We start from the raw sequence: 22,620 nt of genomic DNA, 5'->3' as shown, positions 1-22,620 counted from the left end.
TCCTCCTGTGTCATCATTGTTTTTTATTAAGTTGAAATCTTATGTGCTTTGTTTTTTTACTTAAAAGATTAAAGTTTTTGCATCATAAAGAGAATAAATTTTACAATAAAGTATGTCTTCATTGAGAATTGGACCATCTCATCCTTTTAACAGGTTAATGTCAATGTCCCAGAGGACCAGAAAATGTGGTTACATGTTCGGGGTTTTGTTAACCTTTAAAAATAAGTGGGGGTTGTTGTAGTCGTTTTTGGTAAAGAGGATATATCAGATCAGGAGTTTCCCACACACAGCTCTGCCTTTGATACAGGCTGATTTGTTGGCAACATGTTAATAAAGAACTCTGATCAGACAGCTTCAGAGCTGCTTTACAGGAAAGCGTTAACACGCTGCTCTCAGTCACAGCTCAGCTTTCCCTCAGACCATGATACAGAAAGAGGGAGAATTTAAATAAAGGGAGAAAATAATCAACAACTACTAGAGAATGATGTTATTCCTCTTAAACTTCACAGAAATTATTATTCTCACACTCCTCCTAAACACTCTGTGCCTGAAATCAACCTTTGAATGAGACATCTTGATTTAACATCAATTTGAGGATGTTAGTCCGTGCCAGTGTCATTATGCTGCATTTCTTGGTTTTGGCTGCGAGCTTACAGGTTTTTATTTATTTTTTCATTAGATATCTGTAAATAATAAAAATGACAAACACTACAGACAAAACTCAAAACTAATCCAATCCAAATAAACTCATCAGGTACTGAGAAGAAAACCCTCTCCAACATACCCATTAAAAAGTTTTTGCTTTCAATCAACTTAAGGGATTTAAAGGGGCTGTAAGGAGTTTGAAAGTGATCTTGAAAAGGTGTCCCTTCTAGATATATGCTTCATCTTAATCCACACTTTAAAATGAGATTATTAGCAGCAGTATTGCTGATTACAGGTTATTTTAAATTGTTACTTCTTAGCTTCCAGTTTGGGTTGACCACGACTGGGTTGATTTACAGCAATTCTAGATTGATGAAGTTTAGTAGTGAGAGGAGATAAAACACAGAGATCTGTGCTTTTTCTGCGTAAAACAATTTCTGTGATTAATTTGGAAAGTGATGGTGGACACAGGAGCCTAACTGTCAGACAAGGGAAGTACAGAAGAGCAGAAGAAAGCTAAACGGGAGAGTGATACAGTCCAAGCAAGAGGCTACAACACAGGCTCAGCTATTTGTGGTAATGTTCATTCCAAACCACACTAACAAACATAAAAAGTTGACCTTTCTTAAAAGAAATATGGAAACCCATCTCAACTCATAATTAAGCTATGTCGACTTAAATATAACAATTAAATAGAACTACATTAGTTTGAATTTGGAAATCCTTCCTAACATATCTTTTATTTAAGTTGATGCAACTTAGGTCAAGCATCGTAATAACTCTATTTTCTTGTTTTGCACTCTTAAAAGTATACAGTGTCACAGCATTGATTGGTGGACTGTGCTCCATGGCGTGGGGTCTTGTCCTTCTAACTTCTGCGGTGTACCTAATGGTTTTTATATCAACATATGAAACCTTAGACTAGACTGTGTCGAAGGCCAGAGTTTCATCCAGCATTGTTTTTCCTGGTATGTCAAGTTTTTTGTCACATGAAATTTTGTTTCTTTTATCACTCTGGCATTCACAGCCCTTCACATTTTGTCTGAAAGTGATGCATGATGAATTGTTTCATCACTGAATGGGGACTTCTATGAGTGCAGCTCAAGCTAGCTAGCCAGCCAGACTTGGAACAGATAGTTTGATTCATTTTCAGGAGATGGGGCCTTTGTGTCCAGAATGAATCTCTCCCTCATTCACTTTGTAAACAACAGTCTTTGGTGTTGTTTTTACGATGCTAGCAACCTCAGTAAACATAGTTGCTACTCAAACCTCACAAGAGCCAAAGCACGAGCGCCTGAACCAGCCACCGTCTTGTTTAGTCCCCTTCCTGAGGTCAACTTGGAATTCTGATACTTTCCCCCAGACCTGACAGCAGATCAGACCATGATCATGACCAGATTTTAAAGTGGCGGGCTATGAGTTTAAGACTCCTTCCCCTTAAATGCAGTGCACAACAACATGTAAGAAACAGAAAAATGAGTAAAAAACAATATCAGCTTCTACCAGAAAGTGGTAACCTATTTTTTTCAGTAGAAGATAATGCTGTTGTTGTTCCTTCTTTTACCTTTTTCTATTATTTTTTTTATGGTGCTGTTTTGTTTTTTGATTTTCTGGTTTGTTCCTGTTTTGTCATTGTTGCACTTAAGGGCCTGCACAGTTTTGTCAAAAAATGGTTTCCATTACATGTCTAATTTCATGAGACTTTATGGTTTTCCACAGCAGTCCTCATCAAAAACAGTATTACATGAGTTCCCGTACTCATCCTGAGCATCTTATTTTCACAGAAGTGATAAACACATTTTCTGCCTTCCAGGAGAAGTGGGCGTCATCAGGGCAGAACTTTCCCACACATGGCTCTGACTTAGATACCAGCTAATCTGGACACGGATCAATCCTTAATTTTGCCACTGTTCTTTAATTGTTTCCTTTGACATGATTTACTCTATTAGCTGTCAAAATGATCAGAAGATGATGAAAAATGCCTAAGATTTGCCAAACCATATTAACAGTTGGGTATGGTACTTCTTTAGAAGATTGGTGATGATTAACCCTTTATCAAATCTTAATTTCCGAGCAGCTGCACATGTTAGCACAGGACCAAAGAGAGCAGGGTGTGTGGGAATCAGTTTGCAGCTAATCAATTAACATGTGTTTGTTTTTAGATGTCTGTTTGTTAACATGTTGATTCAATGTCTTACAAACTATATTCCTGCTTACCGTTGCTGGGTTGCTAAAATACCCTTTGCACCTCTGTTTGCTTTAGCAGTGACTGTTGAGTTTGTTCCTTTTTGATGGACTTTTACAAAGGAAAGTCCAAATAACTGATAGAATCATGTCCTGTCACTTACAGACGCTCTGACCTCAATGAACAACTGGTTCATGTGTCCTCTGCTCTGACATCTGCCATGACTTTAAGTAGCCATGCTCTTCCTTGATTTATAGACAGGTTTATATACGAGAGGTGTCACTGTGAGGCACAGAGGTGTTTTAAGTAAGAGAAAAGTAGCTCAGCTTCCTAATCCTTGAAGATCAGACACATAAAAAGACACTAAAAGGTTTTTTTTCCAAACTAAAAACAAAGAATGGTATTCATATTATGTCTTCATTGTGTCATTTGAAGTTGAAGTCTTTTTTTTTTTGTTTTACATTTTTAGTTTAAATAATGAAGTTACTGCAGCGTAAAGAGAATATCTTTCATGAAAGTTATATAAATTAGGCTTGGGGCCAAATTAGAAAATGTGGTTACATGTTGGAGGTTTTGTCCGTCTTCCAAGGAAGTGGGCGTAATTGTAGAATAACGGCAGACATGTTTTTGATAATGAGGGATATATCAGGGCAGAACTTTCCCACACATGGCTCTGACTTTGATACAGGCCGCTCTGGAGATGGTTCAAGTCTAAATTCTAAAACTTAAGTTTATACTACTTTTGACAGTTTGGTCTACAAACATCAACACATGTTTATCATTGTGAAGGTTTTCACAGTTTTTTCTTCTTAGGTTTTTGAAAGAACAGATTTCCTGATCACTGTACATGGTGAACTTTAATTACTTCTGACACGATCAACTGTACTGGAAAGCAGTCAAACTGATGTGATGATGGAGAAGAAGGAAAAATGCCCCAGAGCGTTGGACATGATTAAACTTTATCAAGCAGATCAAACACATGTTGTTAAAACAAGTTAGACTACAGATTTGTCAAACATTAAAAAAAAAACTGTCATTCTCTGGGCAGTTGTGAGGGTTGTTGTCACGCTGGAACTTTGGCTCCGCCCACGTTTTTATGAATCATTCCTGTATCCAGGTTTAGTTTCAGGATATAAATATGTGTGATAGTAGCCTCCAAACACACACTTTGATCAGATCAGACAGTTGACTCTTCAGATCATCCATCTGACCCTGTGAAGATGAGTTACAGAGCTGGAGGTTTCTCTGAGCTGAAGGAGGCCAGTGAGGAGGTTGTGGAGCTCTGTGTTGCGGTGAGTTTCAGTCTGTTTCTTTTTTTCTTCTTAACCTTTCCTTAAATTTTTTTATAAAGTTCTCGATCATTAATGCAATTCTAAATATCGAGCCTTTTGGTCCAAATTGTCATCACTTTTTATTCTATTCTCGCACAGGTGAGGCTTGATGTGCAAAAAATCACGGACAAGGTCTACAAGCTCTTCTCTCCAATCCAGTTCAGGGAACAGGAGTTGGAGGGGAAGAACTTCCTCATCAAGGTAGAGAGAAAAATCTGATTTTTTTTTCATTTGTTTAGTATTAAAAATGTAAATAGACATGTACTGAACTGATTTTAAAGAGTAAAGGACCCTTGTATGTTTTCCTCCAGGTTCATGTTGGTGAAGGTAACTGCGTTCATGTCATCGTTAACCAAACCTGTGAGGGAGTGAATAACGTGGCTAACGTGCAGGAGAACCACTCCAGAGACGACGCCCTGAACCCTTTCTGATGCTCAGTGGTGCAGCTCTATCTCATCAGGCTCTGCTTCTCCATCCTGCAATGACCAGACACATACAGAATCACTAAAAAAGTGTTTAATACTGAAAATAAAGAATGGGACCAAAATGAGACTCATCTTGTGTCTTTACTGTGTCCTGTGGAGCTGAAGCCTGATGTGTTTTTTCTTTTTCTTTTTTTTTTGGTTAAAGAATAAAGTTATTGCATCACAAAGAGAATATCTTTTATCATAAAGCTGTATAGTTTAGGCTTGAGGCTGAATTGAAATGTCTCATCCTCTTAACAGGTTTATGTCACTCTGGGACCAGAAAATGTGGTTACATCTTAGAGGATTTGTTCACCTTCCAAAGAAAAAAAAAGGAGGGCATGGATAATGAGGAATATATAAGGCCAGAACTTTCCCACACATGACTCTGACTTTGATACAGGCTGATTTGTTTGCAGAATGTTGATAAAAAACTGCATTCAGTCAGTTTCAGAGCTTCTTTGCAGGAAAGAGTTAACACGCTGTCCTCTTGGGACGGAAAACATGTGCAACTTTTGCCCTCTTCAGTGTGGGGAATGCGTTGTATGTGCCCCTTTTTTTTTTTTCTTTCTGCCCCTGCCCTTAAAAATGTGTGCATGCCACAACCTCCATCAGATGTTTTTCAGACCTTACCGGGAAGAGAAAGAGCGTCTGTTGAGCAGGATGAAGGTACAGATGTTTCTTTTATTGCCAAAGAGGTGAGCCCCAATGTGTAATGTGAATTTTCATGAAATTGGCAGGGTGACTCTTATTTTAGTTTAAAAAAACCTCATATTTGACATTGATTTCAGAAGAGCCTTTAGAAAAATTTGTCCGATAGACCATTTAGGAAAATACAACATGAGAAACATTATACTATCAAAGGAGCACTGACCAATCTTTAAAAGTTATAAATATGGTTGTCTGCAAGAAATGTTTAAAACTAAACATACCTTTCAAAGGCTTCAATAGCCTTTTGAGTAACCTCCTGTTTCTGATAAAGCTACATCAGAGACATTATCTCAGCTCTGTCTTGTTTGGTACTTCATTAGAAATTCATTAATTATGTGAGACTCATTAAGATATATCATTTCATTTTCAAGAAGGTATTTGATTGTCTCCTGTGTGGTTGCTGATGTTTAGGATAAATCCTGCAGGTCAAACAAATCTTGTTAAAACAAGAAAGACAAAGGAGTTTTTAAATGTTCGGGGAAAAAAAAATACTGTCAATCTCTGGGCAACTGTGAGGGTTGTTGTCATGTTTGAACTCTGGCTCCACCCACATTTTTATGAACCAGACCAGGAATTCCTGTATCCAGGTTTAAATTCAGGAAATGAATACATGTGATAGCAGCCTGCAAACACAGAGATAAACTCGACAGTTGACTCTTCAACTCATCCTCTTAACCCCCAAGAGGATGTCATATCCTGGATGTTACTCAGGGACCAAGGAGGCTGATAGAGGGGTTCAGGAGACCTATGACGAAGTGAGTTTCAGTCTATTTTTACTCTTCTCATTTCATTCATCTTAATCTTATTCTTGATGGTGACCTTTCTGATCTTCTCTCACAGGTGAGGTTTCAAGTGCAAAAAATCACAGAGAAGAGATATAGGCTCTTCACTGCACTCCAGTACAGAGATCAGGTCTCAGAGGGAAAAAACTTCCTCATCAAGGTAAAAAAGAAAAATCTGATTTCATTTGTTTTACATTAAATAAAAAGTTCACAAACATGTTTACTTGACAAATTTTGAAATGTAAAGGATCCTTCTACATTTTCATCCAGGTTCATGTGGGAGAAGGTGTTTACATTCATATAATGGTTCACCAAAACCTCTCAGGAAAGAGAACCGTGACTAATGTGGAGGAAAACCACACCAAAGAAGATCCCCTCTTCATTTTCTGATGCTCCGTGGTGCATCTCCATTTTGACAGACTCTGCTTTATAATCTTGAAATGATCATACACAGACAGGAAAACTAAATGTGTTTTAAAGAGAAAATAAATAATGTGCCATTAATTATTTTATCAGTGTCTACATTGTTTTGAGTGTGTATCTTTGTGGTTGTATATGAACAAAGACCGCTAAATTCACACACGAGGAACACTGATGAGGAAATCACTACGCGGCCCTGACGGCACTGCACACTGATGGAGGTGTTGAGTGCCTGAAAACGTGATTTACAAAAATAAAAATTCACTCGCGTCTAATTTTCTCTTCGTTTTCGACAGTTCCTGAGGATTTCAGTCACAAACTAGAGTCGGAACCAGTCTATGGTCAAAACTCCTGTAACTTTTTAAAGTGAGGATGTGTATTAAATAGAGCTCACCTGAGCTCACACTGAACCGCAGGGCAAACAACTGCACTTCCTCGTTACCTGGTCACATGGCACAGAGCTGACCAATCAGAGGCGGGAGCCTAACTGCGTAAATGCAACGGAAACGAGGAAAGCGCAATTAACAGATGAGGGTCACAGAGGTGCAGTATGACAAATATTTAAACCTCTTATAAAAAAATGTACTTACTCATCTAAGTTATATGGAAATAAATAATGAAAACACATTATAACTATAGTGTACGAATTAAAAATAAATGAACTGACTTCACCATTACATCTTTCATATTAAATTACTATGGGGTCTACTGGGTTAATACCTCCTTTATTTTATTTTATTTCCAGTGACTGACCATTATTTGTTTTAGACAACTAATAATAATTAATAAATTATCATGTTGGTGTTTAACCTTAATTAGTTGGACCACCATCACTGATTCTTGTTAGTACAACACTATTTTCAATCATAATGTGTAGTTTGCCGAGTCATCTCTTAATTATTTTACATTAAGATCAAGAGGAAATTACATTGAGATCAAGAAGAAATTACATTAACATACAAAAACACTGGTTTAGTCACCAAGGTTGAATTTTACAGGTGTGCACTCTTGAGTCATTAAGGTTAAACAGAGACCTCTAGGTATAAGCACATACAATAATCATGATTAATTCACTTTTTCTTCTTTTCATATTTCTTGTCAGCTCAGATTTATTTCAAAAGTCATGTGAGTAATAAAATCTGAATTAGAATATCCTTTATTTGTCAAATATCTTCCAAAGATTATAGACTCCATTTTTGCATTAAGCAGATGTGGTGTAGAGACAAATAGTGCTTATGCTTGCCAAACACATTTTACGTGATTTAACCCTTTTTCAACCTAAACAAAGAGAACTTAAAGCTGAGGGATGTTAACATATGTCATTGATCTCTCACATTCACATGCTGGCCTGAGGATGGTGCTGCATACCCAGAGTTAAACAGTACAGCATTCTAATAGAACTGAGTGTAGCATGGGCATTTGTTCCCTTAGATTCTTTCATACTGTGTCAGTGCTTGCTATCGCAAACAATAGCTGCAGGTGGCGCTGGAGGGAAAGTCTGAGAACCACCAATCTAGACTGGTTAACCTGATAGTCAAAGCAGGGGATCAACAGACCCATGTGCTGAATTGCTGATTGTTGATTTAACACCTGCACTGATCACTTGAAGTGAGTGTGTTTTTTAATAGTCTTCAGACAGCCTATCTGTCACTCTTGCCTTGTCTCATCTGCTGTGCCGAGTGGAGCTGTGCTGCAGAGTGTGTACCAACATGAGATGACTGGGTCTGCGTTCAGAGAGCTGCATGGTTCAGACAACAGCTGACTGAGAGTAGCAGCAGCACTACAACCGGTGTCCTGACATTATATATCATTAATTGTCAGTAAGCTTGTGAACCTCTCAGTCTGTTGTCTTTTACCTTATCTTTTTTGTTTCCATTGCAATATATTTTCAAAAGAGACTCCTCCTCATAATGATACCACAAGGATCTTACCTCCCACCTCTTTGCAGCTTTACTTTAGTTTAAATTTTCATTGGATGGGACATACCTTAGCAAAATGTCTTCTTTCTGCTTTAAACTTGTCCAAAGTGTACAGTAACAAACATCATACTGTCTACATTTGACACCCACAAGACACAATGCCCAAGTGGTACTTTGTAAAGTTGGGATGGGCCTAGAAAATGTGGATACATGTTGAAGGTTTTGTCTGACTTCCATAGAAATTGGGTGTCATTGTTGCTAAGTGACATTAAAAATATTTTCTAATAAGACATGTATTAGACCTTTATCATTCATTCATTCATTTTCTATACCGCTTATCCTGTGTAGGGTCGCGGGTGGCTGGAGCCTATCCCAGCAATCATTGGGCGAGAGGCAGGGTACACCCTGGACTGGCCGCCAGTCTATTAGACCTTTAATAAAGGTTAATTTGTTGGCAATATGTTAACAGATAATTCTGATCAAACAGCTTCAGAACTTTTTTTTTTTTTTTTTGCAGGAATGAGTTTTGAAAAAAGGACAGAAAAGCAGAGGAAAGAAGAAAAGCTTGCATTAGATAAAGACTCTGCTTCCCATGAGCACTTGCTCTTCACTGTTACTAGGCAAGACTCTAACCAAGGTGTGCATTTGCTTTTAAAAGATAAATGGAGGAAAAAATCAAAATCAATAACAGTATGACATGAAATCAGTGAAGAACTTTCCCACACATGGCTCTGACTTTGATACACTGGAGATGGTTCTGGTCTAAATGTTAAAATTTAAGTTTATACTGTTTTTAACAGCTAAGTCTGCAAACATAAAATTAGTTTACATGATGACACTCAATCATGAAATTTTTTTTTAAATGTCACACCTTTCTATCCGCGCTTTTTGGATAAACAAATTTCTTGAACTTCAGTTACCTGTGACACGATTTACACTTATTGAAAGCAGTCAAACTGATCTGAAGATTAAAAGGAAAGATGCCTCAGCTCTGCCAATCCCAAGTAACAGTTGAGTTTGGCATTACCTTAAGAACATTGGCAACCATTAACCTTTTTCCAAGTCTTTATTAGAAAGTAACCAAGTAACTGCTGTACATGTTAGCACATGAGCACAGAGTGAAGGGTGTGTGACAATCAGATCACAGCATTCCAATCAACGTGCTCATTTTCAAGTGACTGTTGATTTTGCATTAAAAAGAGTGTGCTATCAACCAATTTAAGGGGTTTAAAGTATAGGTTTAGTTCTGGTAAATAAACAGGGAAATAGGGTTAATTTTTTGTTTACATTTGTGAATGTGAATTTTGTCATGAAGTATCATTTAATTTACGATAAATTCTGTCTTTTTTTTAAACATATTTGAAACAGATTCCACCTAAATGAGCCACTGAGTGCCATAGGAAATCATTCTTGCCTGTGGTCATCAGATTGTTAAACCCTCACTCTGAGTCCCAGTAGGTTAACTCTGAACTCACTAATTTCAGCAAAAATGTGCAATACTTACCTTTGAGCAATACCCATAATTCATGTAAGCATTTGTGCAATAACCCATAACTTCTGTCATTATTTTACCATATATTCTTAGCAAGTGTACATACTTATGTTCAATTTTTATGTTACACTTCTGCTTGTATTTTGTTCTTTCTATATTTTTAACACTTTTGTTTTTTTAAATGGAAGTAGCTGTAATAAAAAAGCTATTTCTATTTTTTTTGGGATACTCAAAACCTAACAGAAAGTAACTAAGCCGCTACCTGTATCATAAAAAGAATTATTCCAGAAAGCTTTTCCTCTTGGACCAATTCCTCTTTTTTTCAGTAAAGACATTGTTTATTTGTTCATTGTTGCATTTGTCTTTTTTTTTTTTTTTCATCAACTATTTCCATCTAGTGTTAATGTGGATTTAATCTTCAGTGAGTCTCAGAATTATAAATGACTGATCATTAAAGGGGCTGTGAGAAGTTTCAAAGTGATTTTGAAAAAGTGTCCCTATAGGTTAGTTTGAAATGCTATGCCTTAGCTTTCCCATCAGGCCAAGCAAGACTAGTGTGTCTAAGTCTTGATGACATTATTGCGCTGGCTGAAGGAGTTTAGAAGTGAGAACAGAGATCTGTGTTTTTATCTAGTGAAAAAAAATATTTGGATAACTTTGGTAGTGATGGTGGAGACAGGAGCTTAGCTGTCAGACAGAAAAAAAGACAGAAGAGCAGAAGAAAGATAAATGGGGGAGTGATAGAACATGAGCTACAGGCTAAAAAGGCTAAGCTGTTTGTGATAATGTTCATTCCAACCCACAGTCAGCAGTTATTCTGCAGTGGTCTGTTCAAATTTGAGAGTCTATCAATAAAATGAAGAGTGAGGTTATGTTAGCTCTGCTTGGTAGATGAGCGCTGGCAAGACATGACAAGACACATTATGGACACATTCTGTATGGACAGCTACCAAACTACTGTGTGAACTGACAGTTTGCTTCTTGTGACGTCAGCCTACGGATACATTGTAGCACTGCCAGGGGTGCTACATAGCCGATAGCCGGCTACGCTACACACCTACAACATTCGCTTGTAGTCCTGTTTCAAACAACAATGCTATTTAACTCTACTGATAAACACTGACTTTAACCTCAACAAAAAAAAAAAAAAACGAATTTAAAAAAAGAAAAAAAAAAAGAAATAGAATTGGACATAATATTTTTTCAGTGTCCCTAATCCTCTTCTGTATTGTAAGGATCTGGGTCCACTATCAATGATTTTGGTCGGGCAGTCTGGCAGAGCCACTGAGATTTTACCTGCTTACTGTTGCTAGGTTGCTAAAGTTGTTCTTTTGCACCTCTGTTTGGTTTAGCAATTGATTGAAGTGTGTCCTGTCACTGACAGACGCTCTGAAAAACAACTGGTTCACATGTCCTCTGCTCTGACCTCTGCCATGTTGGTGGGTTTTTAAAAGTCCTGCTCTGTCTTGATTTAGACTGGTTTGTGTTTGAGAAGTGTAACTGTTGAGCACATGGGTGTTTCAAATTTGCCCACAGTGCATTTTGATTTTTTTTTAATCCCTGCAGAGATCCTTTCTTTTGAAACTCACAAAAGTTAAATGGCTTCATTTTTGCGAGTCATTTCAAAGTCAAGTCTTATGATTTATCTAAATCCGATCATGTCCTACCGTTTGTCAAGTTTTGTTTGTTACAATTTTTTTCCAAAGAGGTCATTGGTGGTCAGTGTTTAACCTGAACTCATATAAAAATGGCCAATGGACTGTTTTGTTTTATCTAATTTTAGTCCGATAATCCCTTGTGCAAAGTAAAACATGAAAAAACTTTCTGAATCAAAGGAGCACTGACCAATCTCTGAAAGTTTTAAAAATGGTTGTTTTAAGAAATGATTTAAACCAAAAACATACATTTCTAAAGCATCAGTAGCTCCTTTAGTAACCCCCTGTTTATGATGAACCATTACCAGAGAGACATTAGTAGGTTACCATCTGACACCTCTGCACAGAAACTGGACTGTCTTGTTTGGTGCTTCATAAGAAATCCTTTTTTATGATAGACTCATCAAGATGTATTGTCTCGCTTGTGTGGTTGCTGAATTTGTGGACAGATTCTGCAGAGCAAAAAAATCTTGTTAAAACATGTTTGATTTGTCACATGTTCAAAAAAAAAACTGCCACTCTCTTGACAGTTGTGAGGGTTGTTGTCACATTGGAGCTTTGGCTCTGCCCACATTTTTATGGTTCAGGGCTGGGATACCTGTATCCAAGTTTGGCTACAGGATATAAATATGTGTGATAGCAGGCTGCAAACACACACTTGCTCAGATCTGACAGTTGACCCCTCAGTTCACCCACCTAACCCTGTGACCATGGATCTGGTGTGCATAGGATGTTACACTGAGCCCAGTCCAGCTACTGAGGAGATTCAGAAGATCTGCAATAAGGTGAGGTTAATCTGAATTTCACTCTTTATGACATTTTCTGGTCTGAATCATGATCACATTTTATCATGTTCTCGCATAGGTGAAGCCCCAAGTGGAGAAAGAGACAGGGAAGAATTATGGGGTCTTCACTGCACTTATGTACCAGAGTCAGATTGTGCAGGGAGTAAACTACACCATCATGGTAAAAGGACAAATCTGATTATTTTTGATTAAAAAAAAAATTGTAAACACAAAGGTGCACTGGACAAATTTCAAAATATGAAGTTCTCTGAACAATCCTTTTTGCCTTCAGGTTTATGTGGGAGAAAATGATTGCCTTTATGTAAAGGTTTACCAAGACCTCTCAGAAAAGACGAAGATGACTGGTGTGGAGAAAGGCCCGAATCCTCCCGAGCCTGTGATCCTCCCTCCTGAAGCTCTATCTCAACAGGCTCTGCCTCTTAAATGATCAGACACATACAGAGACACCAAGAGTGTTTTTAAACTGAAAATAAAGATTGTGTCCAAAATGAAATTCATCTCATGTCTTCATTGTTTCTGATAAAATTGAAATCTAAAGTGCTTTTTTTTTTGGCAAGAGAAAAACATTGTTTGATAAAGTTGAATAAATTAGGCGTGTGGCTGAATTGAACTTTGAACCAAATTGAACCAATTTGTTTGAAACATGTTCATAAAGAACTCTGATCAGACAGATCAGAGCTGCTTTACAGGAAAGAGTTAACACGCTGCTCTCAATCACAGCACAGCATTCCCTCAGACCATGATACAGAAAGAGGGAGAATTCAATAAAGAGAGAAAATGATCAACAATAAGCTGTAATATATAAACACAGCCACACCTTAGATAAACTAAAAATACTGTTACATGTGAGGAAAACAGATGGATCAAGACTAAATTTAAGAACACTGATCCATACCACTTCATACAAAGGCTCTATTCTGAAATTAACACAGTTCAAAGTATTTCTTTAAAGTCAGTAAGACAGATGGTTTGTCCTTCTGGTTGGCACCAGTTCAAGTCATATGTTTGCATCCACTTTTTCAAGTTACAATTAATGCTTTTCCCCTTTTCGTTGTGTTTTCATTAGGAGAAGAAATGCCTCACCATAACTCTTTGAAAGTTAAAGAGGATCAGCCTTTATTGAGTCTGAAATTAGAAAATTCCAGAGCAACTACAGGACATGTTATAACATGACCAAAGGAGGCAGGGTGTGTGAGAATCAGACAACATTAACCAATCTGTGGTTATTTATTTCATATTATTTTATTTTTTACAACTATTTGTTGACTTGGGGGTATGATGTCTTAATAATAAACTCACAAACTATGGTTTGGGCTTTTGACAGGCCTGGGTCCGCTAAAATTGTTCAGCACTGACAGGGCCCAGGACCTCAATCTGAGAGAGCCTCTGAGATTTTTCTTTTGGGGGGCTCCGCCCACGTTGTTATATTGTGAATGCTGGCACTCCTGTCTGAACCAGGATCAGTTCCAGGACATAAATGTGTGATACCAACCTGCAAGCACAGGCATCACTCCAGACAGTTGATTCTTCACACTCTTCCTGTGACAATGGATCAACCCAGCGAAGGTTACATTGAGCCCAGGGACGCTGACATACAGTGTCAGAAGTGGTGTGATGAGGTGAGCTTCTGGTAGCTTTATTCTTGATTACCTCTCTGCTCTGCATTTGTATCACACTTTTTATTCACACAGTTGATGCCTGAAGTGGAAAAAAGGACAAAAAAGAAATACAATATCTTCAGAGCAGTTCTGTACCGGAGGCAGGTTGTGGAGGGAGTGAACTTCCTCTTTAAGGTAAATATTTCTCACTATCAAATCATTCAATCAAAGCTGTTGGTAGACTGGGTTCACTTTGTGAATCTTTTTCCTGCAGGTTCATGTGGGAGGGGGTGATTACCTTCATCTGATGGTTTTCCTAACCACCTCAGGAGAGCTTGTGCTGAACGGTGTGAGAGAGCAAGGAAAAGACGACCCCTTTGAACCTTTCTGATGCTCTGTGCTGCCGCTCCACCACAACAGGCTCTGATAGTTATCACTAAATGATCAGAGACAAAAATGTTCTTTCAGAGTCGAGCTGGTGAGGTCTGATGGTTACTTTCAAAAGAAACAATAAAGAATGTACCAGAACAATGAAACCTCAGTGAGTCTTCATTTCAGTCTCAGATCTCCTTTAGGTCATGTCAGTACTTTTCTGGGAATAAGATTGGCATTCGCTTTAGTAGCCAATTTAGCAGACAATAAAAGCTTTAAATCTTAAGAATCTTTGAATAAACAATGTGAAGCTGATAGACATTAATATATAGAATGTAATTGTCAATAAATGCTGAAATATCATACAGGAGGGTATTCAAACATCAGACAGCTTTCTGCTCTAAAATTATTATCTTTTAAAATTAACTTAAACAGCTGAGAATAACAAATGGTTACAGAATCTAGTCTGTTAGCTCACCTGCTTTTATAATAGACTCCATTTGTTGCCAGACTGGAAAGGTTTACGCCCAACTCAGCTTCTTTGAACATGGCAGGCTGGAAAAAATAGCGTTGTGCAGGTTGATAAATGATTCTTTGATCTGGATACTTTTCATATTTGGTGGATTTTTCAAAAATATTATGGAGCCAATATAAAAAAATAGTCCCCATGTGGCAAAAAAGAATAAAACTTACACATTTCAAGAAATTGTTATCCTCATATTATTTGTTTGTTTATTATAAAATTGAGAAAATCTGCCTAACTTGACATAATCGTTCAGTGTTAGTCATCAAGAGTCACTGTTGGTCACTGTCAGTTGTTGGTCACCAAGTTAACTCTTTACCAAGTTACAGTGAGGTGTGTTGGTCTGAAAGACTTTCCTCTCAAGTTAAGACTTGGCGTTTAGATACAGCATCATTCCGAAGTGGAGAAAACACCCCAAAAATATACAGAAAGGAATGGGAGACTGATCTGGAGCTTGAATCATGGATTGCCCCTGTCCCAGAGGGTGACTCCAGAGCTTGTTTCAAGTGTTGTGAAACAGAAATCCAAGCATTATTTTCTTAAAAAAAGGTGCCACAGAAAAAAACCAAGGGTCTTGTGTGCAAAGTGTCAGTACCAATGGGATTTTACATGAGTTTCCAGAGAGTAGATTTTGGCCTGTTTTTTTACTGAGATAAGCAGGTCTTACGTTGTGTTTCAGGGGGAAACTGTTAGTCAATCCTGATACCTTTGGCACCATGGTGCTGATGACCTAAAAGTATTAATATTTTAAAGTGCATTCTCGTAATGGTAGATCTTCACGAGATTTTCATTCCTCATCAATATTTGGATGTCTGAAGGCTGCTCTTTCCATCTGTCTCTATAATAATTATCATAAGAATGGGGGGTAAGTGGTCCTGGGTCTGAAACTATTTAAGAAACACTGGAACGGAGCAATCTAAATGGAACCATATCATGTTAGCATTTGTTAACAAATGAGATAAAGTGCAGCACGAGCTGATGTAAATCCTGTTAGTTAAGCAAATATTTGATCTCAAAAAGGTGGTGCTTTAAATGCAAGGTTAAAGGTTACAGTTTAGCACTAGTACTATTTAGAGCATGGACATTTGATCCCTTAATTCAGTCACACTGTTGCAATACTTGACGTCACATATGCAAGCTGTTGGTGGCATTGGAGTCTGGAAAAACTCACCTGTCTCTCAAGACTTAGGTTTACAGCTTGGCCAAAAGATGGAAAGAGGCGCCAGAGGAAAAGTCTTTGAAACACCAATCCTCATGACTGGTTTACCTGGTAGTCAAAGTGGTGGATCACCGGACTCAGAGACAGTATTTCTGGTAAGCTAAAAAAAATCTTGGATCAACAGAAGAAAAAACACAGATCTCCTTGGTAGACTTGAAAAATGACTGAAATGACACACAATGTGTTTCACTTGAAAACATCTTCATTGTCTTTTTAAAAAACTCTTTTTGTACAATGTCTCATCAAAGAAGCACAAGGATGACTGTTTTACAGCGGTGGCAACGTAATACGATAATCACAATGGAATACAGGTGTTGTGGAGAAGAGGTCAGAGGTGTCTGAATGGTGATCAGCCTGAAGTTAGGACTCAGCAGCTCACAGTTTCATCTCCAGTCGAGGCTTGGCCCACAGGCGAAGCAGCTCCTCAGGTTTGACAGAGCTTCACATCACCTTTGGGGGCGTGTAGTGGATTCTGCACCTTTCTTTGAAAATCTGAACGAAAAGAAGTGACGTGTAAGATGGCGAGATCATGTATGATGAAAGGATATTATAAGAAAGGGACAGCTTACCTTCAGACTTCTGTCATTGACTACCTCTTCAACATTTAGCTCTGATTGCATCAGCTTTAACTGGAGACAAAGGCAGACCAAAGCATTAGTTTAGATTATTATAAGTACTTCAATGTCTCAGTCAAATGTTAACTGAAAATTTCACTGATTGGTTGAGTTTGTAACCTCTTACTTTGGTCTGCTCCTTCCTGAGCTGTTTGATGAGTGCCATGTTTTCACTGTCTTTTGCTCTTTCTTCACGCAGCTGTCCAACCACTGCAGATGTTTGGGCTATACAGGACTTGATAGCTTTGTCTCGGCTCAGATGGGCCTCCATCATCTGTACAAGACATAAGATTATTACTGCTGTGAAAAAGCTTAATAAAGCATTTAATTGTAGTGATGACGGTCACACTCACAGATTCATAAAGTTTTTTGCATGTTTCAGTTGCATCCACCTTCCCTGAGAAGGAGACTGTGGGCACTGTGGTGTTAAGGCTATGGACGATTCGGTCATCTATAGTTCGCATGGCCTTCAGCACCTCCTGGGAAAAACAAAAAACCCAAACACAAAAGAGGGTAAAAAGATAGCAGCTTTGGTTTAATTAGACAAATCAGAATAACATTTTAAGAATGTGTCAGGGCCTTGTGGTTAAATCACACACTCCATGAACAGATGATAACTTTTAACCCTTTCTATTTTCACCTGATGTGATGTCCTTTTCACTTTTTCCAAACTTTATTTTTTACTCTACCTTTATGTTGAACACTCCACTAACACCATGACTGCTTATCTCTTTCTGTTAAAAATTAATTTTGTCGTCCCTCTGATCGTAGCCATGCTTTTGTCTGTGAAAGCACTTTTTTTAATATTCGTCATTAAAAGTCCAATATAAATCAAGTCATTGATTATACTGTACTATTACTAATATTCTGTACTACAACTATGGGAACTATGTCAACTCCAAAAGGTAAGATATCCCGTCTTGATCCAGCGTTCTCACTCGTTGACTCGTCACAGGGACTTTAAAACCATATGCTGCTTGTTTTCAGTCCCACTGATCCTGCTTGGCTCCTTGAACTCATACTGAATGCACTGTGAGAGCGCCAGTTAACAGTAGGGTCAGTCATTGTCCGACTTAAACGTAACATTAACAACACAACATGTGAAAACCTAAACTGTCGTGATCCCAAGAGGAGCCATTTGGTGACATCTTAGCATAAATCTTATCATATTTGGTGAAATTTACCTGAAACATTGAAAAGTCCTCACAATCTAAAATTCCACCGGGCGCCGCCATAGTGGACTGTGGGGTCCCAGCCAGACACAACGTGAGATGGCTGTTAAAGGACTGCCTGAGTACTAGTTTACAAAAATAAATAAGTCAATGAGAAAATCCAACAATAAATTCGCACACGGTGTTGAACAAATCTTACGAGTGAAAATACGTTTCAAAAACTTCAACGTCTTTTTTCGGTATACTCTAAATAAATACATAAAGAACAATTACATAGTTTGAGGTTATATCTTCTATCATCAAATTTGAAAGATACTCGTTAAATTCAGCATTTTTTTAATTTATCATTTATTTACTTGTTTATTAAGTTAGTTAGTTATCTTATGTTTAATTTTACGTATCTGTGGTGGGATTGTTCTTGCTTTTTTAGCCCTGGTTAATACAAATTGCTCCATCTGACAATCTATTTACATATCAATGACTGAAACTTTGAGATGAAACCAAAGGTTTTTATGCACGATTATGATAAATCTGAATGTAAAATTATAAATAAAAAAATAAATAAATGAAAACAATTTTTCATCAGGCATGCGGCAGGGGCTACTAACCCTATTTCAAGGGGCCCATCCGGGCAGTTGTTGTCAAAAAACGTAGCGAAGTGACTTTGAACACCTGACAGTTGACTGAGAAATGGTGCGACACAGCTTTGTGGCTTGATAGTTACGTTATACTAATTTTACCACAACGACAACATGAATTTGATCAGATCTCGCCTTTCCATCGGCAACTTGGTCGGTACGTATATCTCCCAGTACAATACAACATATTTTCCACGTCTCGTTGGGAAAGCTGACCTCCGGTCTTTTCAACTTAAACGAGAACGCTGCAAATCTAACATACTGTTACCTTTACTTGTATATACTCATTTTCAGCAGCATATCTCTTACTTATCGTTGTACCAGGGGCGCTCTCTTCTGATTGACCAGTTTTTGTAGATTGATCAACCAAAGCTAGTTCCTGTGTTGTGAAATTCTTTATTATGTAAGTGTGTAGCTATTGCCCAGGTTTTATTGTCTTACAGTTAAGTTTATTTGAAATCACATTTAAGTCTTCATTCTTTCTTTTTTTTGTTTCGACCACTCATTTTCTATGTATTTTCACCTGCCACGCCCCCTTATCTATTTATATGGGCACCAGTGTTACAGCAAAAATGACAACAGTGATATTTAGGGTCCGAGCACCGAGCTGTGCGAGGATCTGATTGTAGATGATAAGTATTATTTAATGATTTATTACAATTTATTTTATTTTCTTAAAAAAGTGAAAAGTATTCATCAATGAAGCCTCAACTGTTGAAATATTTTTAGTCACTCAAGTCCAAATAAATAGCTAAGACAATATCTAAAATATGTTATGTGTATCTTTTAGCTGTATATGTTATAATCGTTCCAATTACACTTAACCTTACCTACTCCAACAGGTCAGAGGTGCAGACAGGTGACTGAATCATGGAGCCACAGAGGGATGTGTACTAAACCACAGGAGACAAAAGCAGAGCCTCCGCCTGTAGCACCAGCACCAGCACAGGGTAAGTTTTGGATTAGTATAATTTTTGATATTTTTTTCTTTACATATGTGCACAACAGCAAAAGCTAGGGCTCGGTTCAAAACTGTAATAATCTTTTGGTCCCAGAGCTGCGAAAATGAAAACACACACACACACACTTACGGCGTCTGAGTTCTTTTTTTTGAGAAATTGTACACAGATGATGAATATGGTGAACTGTTCTTAAGTGTGTGAAAGTTTTTTTTCAGTCCCACAGGGGGTTGGGAACACAGGAAATAGGGTCACAGTAGGGGGCTGGGGTGATGAACCTCAAAACTTGGGTTTATATAACCAAACTTCTCATCTTTCCCTGTTTTTGTAAAATGCAGCAAAAGGAAATGAACTGTGTTTGTTTGTTCTTCCACACAGCCCCTCGAGCTGGCTTCAGAATCCCAGGCTACAGACCCTCTAATTTTGACAGGAAGATCCTGCTCTGGTCTGGACGCTTCAAGTCCCCAGACCAGATACCAGAGTTTGTGTCGTAAGTAGTATTTTCCTGTTTATACCAGACCCCGGCAGCACACTCCCATCTGATTGGCTGTTTGCATGATGTCGTTAAGATACATCACAAGAACAGAGCAAGTTAACTGGATGCTGCTGCGGGTTGCTAACGTTGGATTAAAACTGTCCCAGTTCAAACAAAGTATCTGTGTGTGGCTGGAGGTAATTAGCTCAGCTCCTGACATCAGGGTGGAGATCTCACAGAGTCTGATCTGCTGCTGTTATTGAAGTCCTGATTGTCATGTAGACAAACTGCAGAACATCCCATCCTACGTTCACTGTGCCCTGTATAGGAGGTGGGGGTGGGGATAAAGAAAAAACATGTTGTTGAACTCGGGCTGAGATAAGCATGAATAGATTAACAGGAACAAATACTGCTGGAAAGCTATGTGTCAACATGAGTTTTTATTTTTAACCTCTGGATGCCTGGCAACACTGATTTTTGTTGTTCACCTGCATGTGTGACAGGTTTGAGATGATTGATGCAGCCAGAAACAAGGCCAGAGTGAAGGTCTGCTACATAATGATGGGTATGACGATAGCCGCCTGTCTGCTGATGGTGTTCCTGGGCAAACGGGTAAGTAACGATGAAAAACTAATGTTTTGAAGTTATATTTACAACTGTTAAATTTAGGGATGTATTGTGAAGCGTGGGTGAGTTATGCCTGCTGAGTATTCTGTGTTATCATAAGTAGCTCCTTTTCAGCTTGGTTATGCTGCGTTCCATTTGTACTTGGAATAGGGGAGTTGGGAGTGGGAGCGACGTCATCTCTGAGTTCAGTGTTCCAGTTGCCAAGTCGGAAAAACTTGCAATAACAGCAGTATTCATGTATATAAATACTGAATAATACTATATATACAGCTTTTTATTGCGACAAACACTAGTAAGAAATTCTAAAATAAAAAGAATATAACAGGAGCTTAATTACTGTTTACCCCTGAACCCGGGATTTCCTACTGGGAACTCAGGGGTGGTGTGAGTGCTCCGACTTACAAGTTGGAAATTCCGACCTCGGGGGGTTTCCACTTGAAACTCGGAAATTCTGACTTCTGAGTACAGGTGGAACGCAGCATAAGATCACAGCGATAATCCTACTATTGTTCTGCTCAGTTTTGTTTGTATGTGGACTAGTATAATAAACAACATTTTTAGGATCTTAACTATGATTTGTGCAATTTCTTTGCAGGCTGCGGGCAGGAATGAGTCCCTTACAGGACAAAACATGGAGAAAAAAGCCAGATGGAGAGAGGAAATGCAAAGGGAAAAAGAGGCTGCTCTGGCTCTGTCTCAGAAGGCTCAGTGATGGACGACAAAAACACAACTATGTTATTATTCCTGCAGCTACAAAGCCTATATTGCCCCTGATCTTGTATTTGTCCCAACTTCAGAGCTCTTCACTTCCATCCTTGAGAGCAGTCAGTAGATGTCATAGCAGATGTGTTGGCATTGACCTTTACATCCAAGTTTGGATTGTAGAATAATTCTAAAAACCTTTAAGGTATAAAGTTTTCAGTGAATGTTTGAGGTCAGCACTAAGTGTTTTTGAAAATAATGTGATCACCAATGCGGAGTGGAAACCTGGACTGAAATGAAGCTTTTGGGATCATTAGAACTAATAAAATCAGTGCCCAGATGGTACAAATAACTGCTTCTGGTACATTTTTGACACTTACTCTCACGCTGGCTCAGGTAGCCTTCTGTTTGGAATTTGCCTCAAAGGCAACAGATAACACGGCCCAAAGGGTTAAAATCTCAGTGGAGAATTTGATCAAGTGCATCAGCTGATGTGTCCTGATAGTCGTGTGGTTAAGCTGGTTTCAGCTGTAGCTGGAGTGACATTCATTTTGTACATTGTGAGCACCAAAAAGATCGATTCAATAAAAGTAATGCCAACTCGTGACTTAATCTGATATAACCACCTGGTCTGTTTCTGTGTGACTTAAAGGGACAGTTGTGTTATTATGAATAATTATAATACAGGAGATTTTTTCCTAATTTTCTAATTATAATTCTATAACAGAGGCACTGATCTGATCCTGGTATTGGCCCAATACAGATTTAAAAAGGAAGACCAGATATTGGTGGTAATGGACAGATCCACTGTGCTGTAAATTGCCAAATGATCAAATCCTCATACTGAAGAATGGAAATTGTTAAATCAATACTGGTATCTGATCAGGTAAGTATTGTCAGACACTAAAAGCCAAGGGATTTGCCGGGCGTTTTCTTTTTCTTCTTTGTTAGAGCCTGAAATGTAATAACTGGTTGATAAGTAAAAACAATGCTGAGCCTAGAATGTAATTAAAAAGATGTAATAAAACCTAAAATGTTATCAACCCCAAAATGTAACAAGTTTTTACATTTTTAGCAAAAAGTTATTACACTTTGGGTTTTGTTACATATTTTTATGTTGCATTTCAGGCTCAGCATGTTAGTTATATTTTGGGTCACTTGTTACATTATTGATTGTTACATTTTTTTTAATAACAATTTGGGTTGTTAAATTCCAGGCTCTAACAAGGCTTAAAGTCTGTGTCATTTCCAGTATGGTTTCTGTTGATGATTTGCTTCAAAACTCCTATTTAGAAACAGACAGGTGATGTC

The 22,620-nt window shown here is 38.0% G+C and overlaps 4 protein-coding genes and 1 long non-coding RNA gene across 5 annotated transcripts; 3 read left to right on the top strand and 2 right to left on the bottom strand.

Annotated features, from left to right (window-relative positions):
• Positions 1-5,967: 5,967 nt before the first annotated feature.
• On the top strand, positions 5,968-6,558 carry LOC141807155 (cystatin-A-like). Its single transcript, XM_074692932.1, has 3 exons — positions 5,968-6,091; positions 6,177-6,278; positions 6,389-6,558. The coding sequence occupies exons 1-3, from the start codon at positions 6,023-6,025 to the stop codon at positions 6,506-6,508; spliced, it is 291 nt and encodes a 96-aa protein (XP_074549033.1). The 5' UTR covers positions 5,968-6,022; the 3' UTR covers positions 6,509-6,558.
• Positions 6,559-12,243: 5,685 nt separating this feature from the next.
• Positions 12,244-12,847, top strand: LOC141807779 (leukocyte cysteine proteinase inhibitor 1-like). The gene is made up of 3 exons (XM_074693984.1): positions 12,244-12,389; positions 12,469-12,570; positions 12,682-12,847. Exons 1-3 carry the CDS (start codon positions 12,315-12,317, stop codon positions 12,835-12,837), a joined length of 333 nt encoding a protein of 110 aa, XP_074550085.1. The 5' UTR covers positions 12,244-12,314; the 3' UTR covers positions 12,838-12,847.
• LOC141807782 (uncharacterized) lies at positions 12,387-14,930 on the bottom strand. The gene is made up of 5 exons (XR_012599864.1): positions 14,859-14,930; positions 14,532-14,600; positions 14,307-14,444; positions 13,903-14,108; positions 12,387-12,828 (listed from the first exon to the last, which is right to left on the bottom strand). It is a non-coding gene; the product is annotated as an uncharacterized LOC141807782 (long non-coding RNA).
• A 1,407-nt stretch (positions 14,931-16,337) lies between these two features.
• mix23 (mitochondrial matrix import factor 23) lies at positions 16,338-18,033 on the bottom strand. Its single transcript, XM_074693766.1, has 5 exons — positions 17,921-18,033; positions 17,090-17,215; positions 16,864-17,010; positions 16,692-16,751; positions 16,338-16,614 (listed from the first exon to the last, which is right to left on the bottom strand). The coding sequence occupies exons 1-5, from the start codon at positions 17,969-17,971 to the stop codon at positions 16,564-16,566; spliced, it is 435 nt and encodes a 144-aa protein (XP_074549867.1). The 5' UTR covers positions 17,972-18,033; the 3' UTR covers positions 16,338-16,563.
• Positions 18,034-18,531: 498 nt separating this feature from the next.
• On the top strand, positions 18,532-22,582 carry fam162a (family with sequence similarity 162 member A). The gene is made up of 5 exons (XM_074693765.1): positions 18,532-18,703; positions 19,389-19,496; positions 19,884-19,995; positions 20,484-20,592; positions 21,203-22,582. The coding sequence occupies exons 1-5, from the start codon at positions 18,661-18,663 to the stop codon at positions 21,317-21,319; spliced, it is 489 nt and encodes a 162-aa protein (XP_074549866.1). The 5' UTR covers positions 18,532-18,660; the 3' UTR covers positions 21,320-22,582.
• Positions 22,583-22,620: the final 38 nt, after the last annotated feature.

The sequence above is a fragment of the Halichoeres trimaculatus genome, unplaced genomic scaffold, assembly GCF_033239565.1.
Source record: "Halichoeres trimaculatus isolate MK-OKI-2021-1 unplaced genomic scaffold, fHalTri1.1 fHalTri1_scaffold_18, whole genome shotgun sequence".
NCBI classification, from domain to species: Eukaryota; Metazoa; Chordata; class Actinopteri; order Labriformes; family Labridae; genus Halichoeres; species Halichoeres trimaculatus.
The sequence above is the reverse complement of the archived record's forward strand: the minus strand, read 5'-3'. Positions and strand labels throughout refer to the sequence as shown.